This window comes from Anser anser, assembly GCF_964211835.1.
Source record: "Anser anser genome assembly, chromosome: 10".
Lineage (NCBI taxonomy): Eukaryota > Metazoa > Chordata > Aves > Anseriformes > Anatidae > Anser > Anser anser.
Window position 1 is genome coordinate 18,410,685 of NC_139730.1, and position 15,989 is coordinate 18,426,673.

The 15,989-nt window shown below is 34.8% G+C and overlaps 1 protein-coding gene across 14 annotated transcripts in view; it reads right to left on the minus strand.

Annotated features, from left to right (window-relative positions):
• Positions 1-4,470: 4,470 nt before the first annotated feature.
• The window catches only part of CGNL1 (cingulin like 1), a 67,265-nt gene continuing 55,746 nt past the window's right edge, over positions 4,471-15,989 (minus strand). For 11 of the 14 annotated variants that reach the window (XM_083851088.1, XM_083851083.1, XM_083851094.1 and 8 more), the window contains 5 exons: positions 10,893-10,976; positions 8,881-9,005; positions 8,281-8,389; positions 7,236-7,399; positions 4,471-6,607 (listed from right to left, as the gene is read on the minus strand). In XM_083851088.1, the coding sequence (XP_083707214.1) occupies positions 6,466-6,607; positions 7,236-7,399; positions 8,281-8,389; positions 8,881-9,005; positions 10,893-10,976 (624 nt within the window). In that variant the 3' untranslated portion in view covers positions 4,471-6,465. Of the gene's footprint in view, positions 6,608-7,235; positions 7,466-8,192; positions 8,390-8,880; positions 9,006-10,892; positions 10,977-15,989 lie in introns of those variants that run through there. The other 3 variants (XR_014588843.1, XM_083851085.1, XM_083851086.1) reach the window with 3 other exon arrangements.

The following is a 15,989-nucleotide window of genomic DNA, read 5'->3' on the forward strand; positions in this document are numbered from 1 at the left end:
ACTTGAAACTGCCCCTAAAGCAAGGAAATCTAGACTTAGGGCTTTACCTCTGCAGCAAAGACATTCCACAGATCCTGCTGGTTATTGTACAGCCAGCACAAGACCTTCAGTCTCAAATGCATGGCAAGTGATATAGTTCCCTACTTAGGAAGCATTGCAGTGTAAGAGTCTGCAAGGCAAAGAGCTAAACAGCACAGCAAGCAGATTTGCTGGAAAATCAGATTCACTGAATAATAAGATTCTTGGCATTTTCTCCTAATATTTTTATCCACGAAGCTTCAACCTAAACACAGTATAAAGTTTTCAAGGAGGTCTAGTGTTGCGCGTCATCTTCTAGGCATGTTTACAAAAATACAAGGAGGTCAAAGAGTGAACCAGCAGCTCAAATTGATTAGAAACCAAAATCCTCCTGGCTCCCAGTGCTCCACTTCAACTATTAAACCATGCTGTCTTTCCTGGATGGTTCAGCTTCCTTTCTTTTCCTTTCGATAAGTGTTTAAAAGACAAATGAAGAGGATTGTTGGGACTCTTTTACATACACAATACCAAAGAATCTGCCTCAGCTGAAGGTGCTCTTCCCCGGAAAGGATTTATACTAACCGTAGTGTGATGGTAGCTACTGAATTCCAAGCAGGCATCAAAACAACTGATACAGCACTTGCAGAGATGCACACCTAGCTCTCTGCCTTCAGTATGCATGTGTGCATTTGCTTTTGCATGCTACAGCTGTTTACATGTATATGCAATTAGTCCTTTTTACTTAAATAGGATTTGCTCTACTTTAACCAAAAGACTTGAAGAACAAAATTAAAAGTATACCAAGCTCAATCTCATCTATAGTACAGAAATCACATGCTGGCAGCTTCACTCAAGTCAAGTTCCAGTTCTCAGTCCTTATCTCCCAGGAAAACAAAGGCCAGCCTGAGCTGAGGATAGCTAACTCTGTGGGTCTGTTAAGTGAATTTTTATTCAACATCTCCGCTCTCATATGCAAAGTGGAACTGCTTTCTAGAAAGTTAATGCCCATTTCTGGCACAGACTGAGTTTCAGGGGGCTGAGTCCCAAACGGTCTTCTTTCTCTCTCCACTTCAAGGGCAGCAATGCTTTCCTTACTTTGCCCAGAAAAGCAAAGCAGTAAACACATCCATCTTCAAACAAAAGCCAAACTCAAGAAAAAGCACAGAATTATACACACATTTTTTTTTTTGAAAAAAAAAAATACAAAAAGAGCCATGCAAATTAGGTGCTTCTGATAGTGACAGGCACCTCGGTATCCCAAGGTCTGAAGGAGTTCTGCTTTGCAGAAATACCCACAGTGCACAGCAGTATGCAGTTAATCAGTCTCCGTTAACAGTGAATCCACAGAAATATATATATAAAAAAAATGCTGCTCCATTTTCAGCACTATCATTCATCTTACCTGCACTCTCCTGAGAATCTTTACTACGAAGGCATACAGGAAATAGATATTTCCTAACAATACTTCAGTATATTCCCTACCATCCCTTAATCTTGAAACTTCACAGGGTTTTCCCTGGAAATAACATCTTACGTCCATCCCAACTTGTTAGGTATCTGTTGGTTTAAGTTGGCTTAAGTGATTTATTTCTAGTACCAGGTTTTTTAAGGGGAGTAAATGGAAGGTCAAAATCCAACAGACCAGAACTGCATCTTGCATTGATCTTTCTCACCATCTATATTTTCTCCTATACTTCACATTATCCTGTTGGTAGGTTTCATCCTATTCAGACTGCATGCAACTGAATAAAATAACCGCTTGATGCTAGCAAACATAGCTTTGTAACCCTATACATATATACATATATATATATCATTGTTCACAAAGCTGCTGAAGAAAGAGAAGCGTAGAGAAAGCATAGAAAAAACTCGTTACCTGTAATGAGCCCCTTCTCTGCACTCACCCATAAGTGTTCCTACAGTTTCCTGTTGGCAACTTGAAGACCTTAAACTTCCATCACCCACCTGTGCTCAGAATTTAAGTCATTTTTTTTCCTTGCCTGTTTTTCTGCTAATGTCATAAAGCTTCAGAATCTGAATAAAACAGCAAATTGTTGTTAGAAGTAGAGAAAAGATTGGATGTTTCCTCTTACACAATGCACACAGTCCCTTGCTGACCTCACATGAAGTTTACCGGTACTAAGTAGTAAAGAGCTGTCACTTCTGTGGAGGTAGGTGAGCCCAATTCGCTACTGCCCTTGACCTTGTCTGTTGAAATTTACTCCCTTTCTTCTCCTAAGTGCTTCCTTTCTTACATGTTAAGAGAAAAACATCTACTATTAAAAACCTTGCTGTTAACATTTCTATATTTTTTTTCTCAGTAAGCCAGTCCTCAGGAATAAGTTTTTGAAATAACAAACAAGTTTTCCCCACTATATCACAGTGGGGTTGGTAGGTTAAACATATGACCTAATCAGCCTCTTTTACAAATAAGAACAACTTACATGTGTATAACCCTGACAATCTCTATAGAACGTTGCTCTTTCAGCAAAGTCTTTGAATATTCTGCAATGTTACTTTATAACTGCTGTTGGTAGAAATGAAGCAGCTGAAATATGTTGCTTCAGTCGCAGGATCAGAAAAGCTTCAATAAGCTAAAAGCATCAACATTTAATTATTGAAACATGTTGTGTAAAGCAGAAAATGCCAAAACGCTGCAACTATTGCACTGTGTAGCTCACTCAGCAAAGCATACAGCTGGTCTGTAAAAAATGAGGAATGCACATGGCTTTTGGAATAGTTTAGAAAATCAATTATAAATCAGAACAGATTATTTAACTAGGAAAAAGGAAGTTGAAAAGGATGAGTATAAATCAGAGGAATAAGGCAGATTAATCAACAAGTTACAGTCTCATCACCAGGAGATTGTACTGGGGGGGAGGGGGAAACTGCCTGATAATTGAACAAAAAGCAACTAATAATGTTGAATTATGAAAGTATTTGTACAGTATAGGGTTTCCTTAAATCAGGTGAGACACAGGAAAGCAGGTACAGAGGACAGCATGAGGAAGAAGACTTTTTCCTTTTTCTTTTTCCATGCAAGAAAAAGAGACAGATCTCTGAAAGACCTTAATTCTTTTATGAAAAGAGATGCCTTCCAAATTCAAAGGCATTAAAATCCATTACACATGAAAAATACCCTTGATTTCATTACTTGTATAGTGAGTCAAAAGTTTGTGGAGGGCAGGATAATTTTGTTTGTTTCTTTGGTTTTGCATTTACCTATTTTGCATTGTATATCAATTGCCACTGAAATATCTTGGAGCCGCTGTTAAATTCTAGTGACTTAAAACAACAAAACACTCCTGTAGAAGTTAACTATTCTCCAAACTACAAAACTAGAGCCTCATGCTTTTCTAGGCCTATCATAGTCCAACATGCACAATTCATGTAGGCAGAATAGAATTTTAATGGGAGGAAATACTTTTATAGAAGGTTTCTCTCTCACCACATACTAGTGGTCATAATCTCAGTGGGATATGAAAGGCCATTAATTCCACAGAGGACACAATGTGCAATGCTCATCACAGATTATTTACACTTGAAAGCGAAGTATTCACTGTATCAGGCATCAGGTTCACATCAAAAATGATCAGGCTTAGGTCTGTTCGTTTATAAGATACTATGGTATTGTCAAAGAAAATGGAAGGCGTCTACAGCTAATAATTCAAGTAATGATTTTGTAATACACCAAAAGCTCTGATGTTGTACAGTGTTCTAGGAACTGTTTCAAATCCATGGTTCTTCACACATTCTCCTATTTCCAGCTTTTATGGTTCAAGACCCTTGATGATTTTGATCAAAAACTGCCATGAGATGAACTGAATAAAACACACTTCCTTTTACTATTACTGATGTTTTTTGTAGCAATCAAGATTGAGACCCTGTCCTGACCATAGCTAAAATGTTTATCATACACAAAATGTACGTCAGTGAATGGATGATGGTAGTTGCATTTTGGTAACAAATGATCTGACAAGTAAAAAAGAGGCACTTCAAATACAGAGGTGACAAAGCATAACTTCCAGAACAGAATACAGTAGGATTGTCTGACTTCCTTGGAAAGACTTTTTAAATAAACCAGCCCAAATTACCAATGTGATCCACTTCAGGGAACATCATGTATTGAAACAGAACAACAGATTGTTTTGCGAATGAGTTGAAATGCCCTTTCCAATATCTTAAGATTTTCTTTGATTTTAGTCATACCACTTGAGAACTCATTAGAGGAAATGCCATTTCCAAGTCTAAAGGAAAAAGCAAAGGACAGTTCTTTTGATGATGTCATGGCAGGGAGTGGCAAGGTGTAACAGGCAGAATCTCTCCTGAAACCCTTTCAAGAGCATTAGTGTTTCTCAGATAATTATTTTCTAATTCTATTTTAAACTTACACATCTTCCATATGAAATTCAGTTGTCATATCGAGCTAAATGCACCATACAAAGAACAGCAGGAGCTTAGTGTTTATTTGAAGTGAATTTTTCTTTTACAGTTTAGTGTAACTGGAGGTAGCTGCAATATTATGTGATTTTCTCCCAGTGGTTTGAAATAATAGTTATCTATGAACATTAGGACAGAGTACCGGAACAGAACTGAAAATTGGAGCCAGTTGATTAAAGTTAAGTCTACACAAACATATTAATGAAACATAAAATAAATCACAGCAGGTTATACAATGATTGTCAATATAGTATAGTGCAGATCTTCCTGGAAGAAGGGCTGTTTTGATGTTGCCACAATAGTAAAGCTGGTACTGCACAAAAATTACATGATGTAGGCTCTAAACTACCTGAAAAGATGTAAAAGATTCAGAGACAGATGATTATAACTACTCAGTTCATGTTAGTTCCCATATATCTCAATCCATCAAAATCAATTTGAAGGGAATTATATGGCAACAGAGTCTGTAATCTGCTATGTATGAATATATTTCTGATCTGCCAGGCAGGAGTTTCATTTCACATAATCATATGAAAATGGATGCTCCATTGTCAGAACTTTTGCCTTAAGCAAGGTTATCAGCCTTACTTTCAGAGCTGTTAAATTTGTCCTCTTCAGTAGATACTGTTGTGGGAGTAACGGAAGCTCCCAGGAACTCCAGGTTAAATATTTTTACAGTTACAATAAACTAGTAGTGAGCACATTCCATAACAAAGTGTTCAGTTATATGTAACTGGGGACAAATACTAATAACAAGAGAGAACATAGCTATGGTTTATTAATAAAATAACGTCGCAGTGCCTTTCCTTAAAATTCTAGATTTGCAAAGGAGCAAAAATGATGTAAGATAAACAACAAAAATATTTTTAGCAATAAAATGGAAAACGCTTTTTAAATTAAATCTTCAATGCCTTTTTTCTTTTTTAATTTCCCACAAAGTTTGTTCAACAGATGGATCATCCAAAATGCAGATACTTCTATAAATTGAAATACTAATATATATCTGCATATATGGCCATACATTGCAATATGTTACAAATAGATGCTCAAGAACAGGTTAGAAAGAAAAATCAGATTACATACTTTTGTTTCCTGGATGCAATTTCTTGTGGGACTTCTCAGAGACTTTAAGATTAGCCTGTCCTGGTGCCCTCAAATGAGCAGGCCTACAGTGCTGTGCGCCCCTTGCAGCATAGAGTCCATTTCAGGAAATGAAAAATGCCAAGTAGTAACTGACTTCATTTTCATCCCTCCCTCCTATGGACAGAAAGCTTCCCAAATAGCTTACAAGAAAGTAGTAGGCAAACCTCACTTGTCATGCACATGTGATGGCCCCTTTAAAGTCAACAGGCAGAATTAGCACTTGATCTTAACACATATATAATAAAACTTGCACTGTTTTTAAAATTAGAATGTACTTCCTGGATCAGGAACTGTGAATCTGCTCTGTAATGCACAAAAAAATATTCTTTTTTTTTTGTTAAAACCCAAATATAATATTCAGCATACATTTAGATATTTTTACATATGAAACTGATTTATATAATTTTTGAAGCTTTACAGAGTAGTACTAAAGTAGTCATTAAAAAGATCAGATTTAAAATATTTACATTCTATACATCATTCCTTTGTACTTACAATTACTAAATAATTGTGGCTTCTTTAATTTTAGGGAAAATATTTTAATAACTACAAACTAATTTTAAATTACTTTCAAATGGCTCTTTACTTAAACCGAATTTTAGCAAAATCACATTTCCAATGTGAAACATTATCCCCATGTTTTCAGTAGCTGTTATATATAACCAAGTTTTATAGCTGTTTTATAATGCAATCCTGTTTTCTATAATAAACAGAGGATATCTAAATAAGAAAATGGCACAGTACAAACGGAAACATTAAATTTGCAGGTCTTACATCCCTTTGTGGCATTTGGCTTCTAGAATATTCAGTTTCTTGATAATTTAGGTTATTCCACTAGTTTCAAGGAATCATAGATTCAATATTTTAGTATTTTGTGTCATCATCTTTTGAAAAGTTATTTCCTGAAGGCACTTCACAGAGACTATCGCCATCCGTGCTGAACTCATCATCATCGTCATCATCATCATCAAAATCAGTCAGCATTTTACTTGGTGACTTCTTTCGTCTACGAAAACAAAAATAATAGCACAGATGTGTGTAAACTGCACATCTGTATGCAGAACACTTGCAAAGCATATAACATTAACAGGTAGTGTTTGCTTTTTTTAAAGGATGTCAGAGACTTGTGCTCTTATAAAGGCAGTTTAACATAGACCATATCTTACATAAAAGAAACATGCAAGAGAATGAAGATCAGTCAATCATATTTTCAAGCACGTCTAACTAAACGCACAGCCAGGGGAAACCGTACACTTCGCACACTGAGATGTTCAGTGATGCCTGAGAAAAACTAAACACAGGATAGCTGTTCCTCCCAGACATCAGCAGGAAATTTTTGTCACTACAAATGACAGGAGTGCGAAGTCCTACTACTTTTTTCTACTTTTTATCCCATGCCTCAGTGACTATACAGCAGACAGAGAAAATGTTTGGGCACCTAGAGCACCCTGAAAGGAATTGGAGAATATCTGTAGGATAAGGAAACACAGAAGAGTTTCACAGCTCTGCCTCAAACTCTGTCTGCTTGTAACAAACTTGAGGTCTGCTACAGGAAGCCTCCTGCTCGGGGACTAAAGTAGCAAGAGATCAAGTAGCAAGTAACACAAATTGTAATGTCTGCCAAATCATCCTACCTTAGTTCCTTCTTTGCAGCATTAAGTTGTCCTTGCAATTGTTCATTTATGTCTAGTTGCTCTTCCAGTTCTCTCTGAAGTTTCTTTTTAGCACTTTCTAGTCTGTCTATTTCTTCTTCAGCTTCTTCAACTTGACGTTTCATTGCTTTCAAACGCAAACTCAACTGAAATATTTACATGTCAGCTGATTAGAGGACTATTTTAATAAAGGAATTTTATTCTTCCAGCATCTATGAGAGGGAGAATAAAGACACAACTTTGCCAGTGTAATGACACTGTAATAATATGCTTCAGAAATATTCAAAAGCCAGCATTAAACTGAGAAAAGTTTTGATGGGATAGATTTTGTTTGTTTGTTTTAAGAAAAAAATAACAAGCAAATATTGCTTTGATAGAGTAAAACAGCAAGATGGCCAAGCAACTTTACCAGACAAATACTATAAAGAAATACATATTTTTAAGCCCAGAGGGTTTTACAAGATTGTTCCCACAACACATGTCTGCTTTTTGAAACACACTGATCATTCTCTAGGCATAATATTTACTACTTGACTCAGATACTGAAACAAAACATGTTTTAAGCAATGAATCAACAAAGACCACAGAAATGGCAAAACACCTTGCTATTAGAATATCTCTATATATGTAATACTTAGAGACTGTATGTAATAATAAATAGCTTCTTTAAACAAAATTTTATGGTCACAATATAGAATATATAAATATAAATAAACAATATCATATCATATTTATATTGCATCCTATCACATACAGATAATATACTGACTGCTATTGGCTTAATTTCTTAAAAGAACTACAGTATTGCTTCTGTAAGTGCTTCATTTTTGTAATTTTAGAAATTAGTAACTTAGTACTAAGCAAAAGAACATGACGACAATGGAAACTGCATATCTCATTAAATGGAACTTCATAAAGAACAGAATAATCAGTATCTACCTATATTCTTCTGAAATATCTTGTACATATGATGATTTATGCAAATATCTGATATTATTCCTAGTAGCATATTAGTCTTTCCCTCTACCTGGTCCTTTTGGTCAGTCAATGAGAGATGTTCATCATCTACTTGCAACATTAACTCCTTCACTTTTCTCTCAAGTCTGCGGTTATTTAGTTGGAAATTAGCCCTATCCCTGGAAAAACAAACAGCGGACAACCTTGTAAGAAAAGGAGCTGAAATACTTCCAATCCTGCCAAGATAACTTCTTAGCAACATTATAAGAGTTAAATAAACACTGATGACCCTTGCTTTGATTTACTGATGCCTTGCAATATTTAGATAAAGAATATATTCTTCCAAGATTAAACAATGAAGTGAATGTGACAACTGAAATGTTCAACTATAGTTAGTATTTCTAAGTTTGTTACTGATATCAGACATTGATATAATAATGAGGTATGTAACCATGTTATCAGTGTGCACAGTTTTACATTTAAGGCAATTTCTAGTCTTTTTTTTTTTTTCAAAAAGAAAACCTGCAACACTTACATGAAACAGTAACCACTTTAATTTGTTGCTTGTGGAAAAAAGTCATATTAGTTGTATTAGATACCTAATATTAGCAAGAGGCCATATTAACATACACAAACATACATGTTTTAATCTTAACAGAACTAGCTTTACCTCTCTTCATTTTCAAGACGTTCTTCTAGCTCTGTGATCCTTGCTTCCATTTGAGCAACAAGTCCCTCTTTACTGGATCGGTAAGAACCTTCCAGGTGAAGAATTCGGCTCCTTAAGTCCTTGTTCTATAATTGGAACATACATGATTACTACATACTTGTTCATATTAAGAAATACCATCTTAACACAAAACAAATTGCTTCAGAAAAACAAAGTGATAAGAAAATTTTTGATTTAGTGAATACAGAAGGAGAACCAAGGAGATTTTACTGGAGGTCTAGGTAGTGAAGAGTCAACACACCCTCTATTTTATTGTTTTATTGAAAAGAGCTTAGTGTCAAGCTTGAGACAAAATTTTAGGCCTAACGGGCCCCTTGAACTTCAGATGATTCTAAGCCGCCTTCCACTTGCATTTTTAATATGCTAATATTTTTCAAATAGCTTTAGACCTGTCTTATTATCCAAGCTTAGTTCTTTTTTCAGATCTTGTATTCCACACCTGTTGTATGGATAAAACAAATAGACAAATAAATTATTTATATCCAATAGCACTTTACTGTATCAAATCTGCTCCTGTGTTGTTGTTGTTGTTGTTTTCCTTTCTATCCAGTGTTTCTCCTACTAGCTAAGTAGTTTGAAAAAAAATATCTTTGATTGAAAAAAAAAAAAAGTAACTTTGAAAGGTGCAGGATTCATAAAAGCAGATTTTTTGGTCAGATTTGCACTTTAAATCTTTACACGGCATGGGGTACCTAGCCCTGTTTTCAGTGGGTATCTTATAAAGTCTCAGGGAAAAAGAAATAGTTACCTGAAGACCAGAAAATAAAACTTTTTTTTTTTTTTTACAGAACTTCAAACTATGATCTCAGATCTCAAACACTAAAAAGCTATGATAGAAAAATCACAGATAAAAATAGAAGAATGTGAATGGGATATACCAGTAGGTGGCATTCTTTCTTCTCAAATAATTAATTAAAATAGGATTAACTTCACAGAATTTAAGCCACCAAGTTAGGAATTTGGTATAAACATGCTCGGTTTGGTATAAATATGTTCCCATTACAATCTGTTTTCTGTTCTTGAGACTGTCAGTAAAACTATCACTTGCTAAGATACCCTTCCTCTCTATCTCCGCTGTGGGCTGTGACAGTCTTGCTTTCAATGACCACTGAGCTGCAGAATAGACATATTGCAAAAATCTAAAAAGTATTTTAATACATTTTCCATCACAGATATTGAAACATACGAATTCTGTTCCTTCCTAGACAGAGAGTAGCAGTTCTCTATCAAATCTGTATCTTTTCTTTAAAAGGCATGTCACTTTTTCACTTGTTTGCTCTTAAGGAAAAAAAGTATTCAGCCAAAGGTTTGCTTAAAATTACAATCTACCTTCAACAGTGTTTCTGAAGTACCGTTAAGAGTTTGAAGGACAGCTCCTCCAAAAGCAGTGAAAGAGTTGATAGTTAAATTGGTAAGTGTATTTGACATTCTACAGTCTTTTCTGCATATGTTCTTTTTTAAAGTTTCTATGTTGATAACACATTTTTATTCTACAAACAAGTATACCAAACAACTGCCACATTTCCAATTTTTAATTTCTTTGACCCTCAAATTTATAGACAGAATTTGTGCAGTAGAGAGACGCCTGTACTTACTGCAACACAACGGTCTATTAGATTGCATAAATAGATGAATGTATAGTACAAGTCTTTAGTACATAAAATATATAAGCTGTGACAAACCTCAAGCTAAAAAGGGGGTGTACAGAAAGAAGAAAACATACTAAGGACAGAATTAATTTAGGATTATAATATTTTCTTTTGAGTATCAATGTTAAGGTACTCATAGCTTTTAATCTATGCTTACTAACGCGTACTTCCAGCAGTGCACTCTGGTGGGATAGTGCCAGCTACTGCATACTGCATTCCTTAAACACTTATTTGAATTTCCTAATGAAGACAGCCGCCTGGCTTGTTACCTTGTTAATATGATGGTATGGCAGCCATAATTACCTGTCTTTCCAAAGAAATTTTGTCACACTCCAAGTCTTGCTTTGTAGCTCTTTCCTGAAGTAGCTCTGTCCTCATTTGTTCAATCTATTGCAGAAAGAAAAGATGGAAATTTTAATAAAAGATTTAATTTATATGTCTATACAATAATGTGTATATATGTGTGTGTGTATATATACATATATATATATAAGTGTGCATATAAACTACATATATCTACACAAAGAGAAAAATGTTGCTCTTTCTTAGAAATCAAGACATATGCACGATTTCAAATGAAGTTTACAATTACTATCTTGGACAAAATTTTTCCCGTTGGAGAAGCCTGTGTTATTCTCAGTTGTTTTTCTAGGCATCTTCCAGCCATATGGGGTACTGCTGCTGATATACATACATATATATATATATATATATATATACACACACACACACACATATTCTGTAGCAGGGTACTGAACTCTAAAATATCAGAGACAAGTCATGTGGCAGGGTGCTGAATTCCAGAATATCACATCAGTGTTCAAACACCTTCTACATTCTACAGTTGTTTTCCTCATAATTAAGTCTAAAGCACTGATTAGCATCTTACATTTAATCTGCTGACAAGTCTACTTTAAAGTTTGACCTTACTAAGCACATAAACTGGTATCCGCAGAAAAACTCTACGGTTAGTTTTCTATGCCTGTGTAAATGAATAAACTAAAAAAGCTTTTCCAACAGGCTCTGATGCACACCGGATATTAACATCTTTCCCCCCATTTAAATGGTCAGTTGTGTGTCTTGCATATACCAGGAAAGCACTGACTTCTGGGTCTGGGGGGTGGAGTGTTGCTTGCTTATTTGTTTTAAAACAAACAAACAAACAACAACAACAAAAAAACATCTTTTGCTACAGTTTCTGTAAATATTTCAGTTGCATATTCAATAACCAAAAGGAAAATATATTCTCCCTATGTAAGATGATAAAAAAAAAACCTACCTGTTCCATACAGAATCAACATACAAATACAGAATTTGTTTGCTTTATCTCACTTTTGACTTGACTGAAAAAAATAATCTGAGGATCAGAGAGAAACTCTAAACTGCCTGACACCTGTTATTGAAACTTCTGGACTAACAGAAAAAGCCTGCAATGCTGAAATACTTTTCTTCCCTCTCATTCCTGCTGAGATTGCCTTCAAGTCTTCACAAATGCCTTTGCAGGCACAGCTAATGTTACCAAAGCATTCGTGCTGTTCCCTGCACAATGTTTACTATGGTAAGTATCATCTAGGGAACTCAGTGAATGTCTGTGTCAGCTACTGTACCATCAAAAAAATTAGCCAAAATTTCAGTGGCCACAGCATTCTACTCTACTTTACAACAGTTACATAGGAACTTGCATAAACACATCACCAGTTAGTTAGCTCTAAATTACAGATTTATTCCACTAAGCAAAAACAAAACAAAAAAAAAGCAATGCTGAAAATATGAAGATTAAATAAACAGAGCACACAAAATATTACCTTAGGCTTTTTTTAAAAAAAAAAAAAAAAATTGTAGTATTAAAAGGCATATTTTCAGTTAACAACATGTTTAAAACAAGTAATTTACATTGCTTCTATAGCTTTGAAACCAATATACGAATACAAATAATGGTGGTAATGCATGCAGTTGCATATGTTATGTCAGTATCTTTTCAGAGCAGTAGAAGGCATTCCTGAAAACTAAGGTCATACCAGATACTGGACTACAAATGTTAGCACATGGCTGTGCTCTGGCAACAGCTGGTTAATTTCCTAAAAGCTTTCATTGTTGCCCAGAAGCTGAGAGACACTGACTTCTCGTTTTCTTTAAATACACTAATTAAATATCAGCAAAGTTATTTAATGACAGAATGCATAAATCTTTACTCTCCTATGCTCTATGAAAATATCTTTAAAGGGGCGATTACTGGATCAAGTAACTTCCAGATAACATAAACCCATCTAGTTTAAACAAGGATTTCAGAAAGAGCCTTAGACAATCTGCAAGAGCTGTGGTGATATGATCCAGCATTTCACTTATGGGAGAGAATGAGCACCAACACATTCTGAAAGACTATTTAATGAATAAATGCAGCTCTTATACATTACTTTTTTTTTTGGTGTGTATTATATATATATAGATTAGATTACATTTGTAGGTAAACTCTCACATCAGAGCTTATTTCCATATCAATGTATTACACTTTTCCATGTACATGTAGATCTAGACATATATATAGAAAAAAAATCTCATGTGAGGGATTATATAGACATTATTCTCCTGAAACTGCTTTAGCCAATGAAGACAGACACAGAAAAAATAAAGCAAAATTTGCAGTAAAGTGAATGACTAATTAAAAACTGAAGAAAGGGTTTTTGTTATACTTAGGAACTCATTTAATGGACCACTCTGAAGTTTTATTGTGCTCTTACTATGCTCAAAAGCTGTGACAAATTTGTGCAACCTTCCCCAGACCTCAAATTAAGGAATTATGTAGAGGACAATTATAATTCCAAGAAGATTTCTGCTGTTGTTGGACACGTTATTTTAAAAGCAATCTCATGAAAAAGCATGGGTAGAGTGAAAAAGCACTATATCTAATTAGGATCACAAAGCTAGGTGGAAAAATATAAAAGAGCTTGTAAAAAGAGAAGAGGAACAGGACAGTTCTTGCTGGAGGAGATGGAAACTGTTTTCAGTCATCTCCTTGTACTTTTCTTTAGTAAACACATTATTAACATGCATCAAGGAAAAACAGTTGTCTGCTACAATGTGATCAAACATTTCACTTATTTCACAGCAGTTAAGACAGGCTCTGGTTATGTACCATGCACAGCTTTGTGCTTCACGTTCTACCTTCAATATATTCTAATTATGTTAAAAGAATAAACTAGCTCTGTAGCTTAAGGCAACAGTTATCACAGCTGGATTTGAAGAATGCTAACAACAAAGAATTGAGAGAAGCATCAGATTCTACAAAGTTTTATTAGACATAACAGCATTTTGTGCCAGCTTTAGGATTAGAAGCAGCTGTTAATTTCATTATTAGTGAATATAATTTGATTTTTAATAATTTAGATTTTATTACCATCTCACACTTGGTTCACAGAACATGTTTCTTGTTAGTAGGAAAAAATAAAATATGTAAGTATATATATGCCTATATATATATATATTAACCTAGTGTGTAAGCTCAATTTGCAAGTATATAAAAGGTATTTAACAAAGAGGCTGAAGGCAAACAAAACCTTTTGATCCTTCAAAATTGAAAAGCAACCTTCATTTCCCCTTTTTCATTTGTTTGCCTCCCACACCTGGTGCCAGCTAAGGAGCAGGTGTACAGCTAGCTATCCACGGGGAATGGTTTACTAAAAGAAAGTGGATGATCAAAGTCAATGCAACTTTATCTTCCTGAATTTGTTCTAAAATTGCCATGGAAACTAAATAGTCCATATTTCACACTTCCAGGAAACAACTCTGAAGTCAATAGATTCATGTTTGCATTTCCACAGAACACATTCATTGCTGAGGCTATCTTAAGTGTTTTTCAATTCTGTTTGCAAAAACAAAATGGTATTTCATTTCACTTGTTTGTGGACAAAAACATCAGGTATTAAGATGCGTTCTGTTTCTGCTCCTTTTGGACTCTAGCTTTCTATGCATGTTTGTTAATGCTGCTCTTTCCAGAGCTGCTAATAACTTATTTAAAAACCAACAGGATATGATCCACCTTTCTTGAAAAATCTCATATGTTAAAGATTTCCTCCCAGCAACAGAAAGGATCTAATGCTTTCTTCAGTAATGAGAAGGGGCCAGGAATAAGTTAAGACCAACTTCTACAAAGCTGAAGACAATGCAACAGAGGATCAAGATGACGTTTCTGCAGTTATGATTTTTTTCAAAACATAATAGCTACAAGATATTAAAGATTATAATAAAGTTTTGCAATAAAAAGGACACTGAAGTATTGAAGACAAGGATAAGAATTTTTATTTCCTTGGCATATTTCTTTTTAATATATAAAGGACTAAAAGTTACTGAAAATCTCCCCCCTTAAGGTAAATCAATGCAGAAGTGAGCAAAGTTACTGGCACTCACTCCAGAGAATTTTTATTAAGAGAGTATTTATTCACAGAGGTAGATGGAGACCACTTCTTTCCCACAAGCACTTTCCTATCTTATATAAACAGATTACAGCTGAAGAACAGGATTCCTTGCGTATCAGCAATCGCATAAGAAAAGCAGAAAGATGGAACGATGAATCCAGATCAGATGAATTTTCAGTGAAGCTCATGGATTTTTTTTAAAGTAGGAAACCAGTAAAAATTGAAGTTTCCACAACGTCGTGGTACTTCTTGAGAATGAGGTAGGGAAGATGAGAACGTCTCATGCAGCCATTCCCAGATTCAGAAGGGTATTTAAATTAAGAAAGGGGATAAGATTTCACAGTAAATGAAGTGTGAACCATTAGCCTTAGCAGTGTTTATTCAAATGTTTAGCTTTATGTAAAATATAAGTAGTCATTTCCATTTGTTTTCAGTAGAAATTTGAGTATTATACTTCATTATCGGTATATTAAAAAATGTATTTAAAATTGAAAAAAAAGTTACAGAAACACCGTTATTACCAAAACAAATCCATTATCATTTCTCATGTCATTATAAATGCTTAGCAGACCCTGAAATACTCTTTAGTAATTTGACTACTTAGTCATTCTGGCATTAAATCAAAACAAAGCAACCTTTGTAACTCATGCATGAAATGAGAAACTCCAGACCTCAAAATAAACATTTATTTTACTCATTATGTAACACTTTTGTCACCCATCTGTATTTTAGGTTTCTATTTAGCCAGCAAATTAAGGTACTATGGTACTCACTAGTGCAGCTATCAGTAAGGCTCTTTTATCCCAGGCTTACAACCCAGGCAAAAACTCTAGCATGAAAGACTTCCTAATTCAACAATAGCATGACCCCAGATTATTATGGGTCCTTCACATTCTATTTCACCCACTAGCTCTGAGTCTGTACAATACCAGTGAAATAATATCAAAAGACTACTGCAGACAAACAGAATCTCAGTAACCTGAGTCCC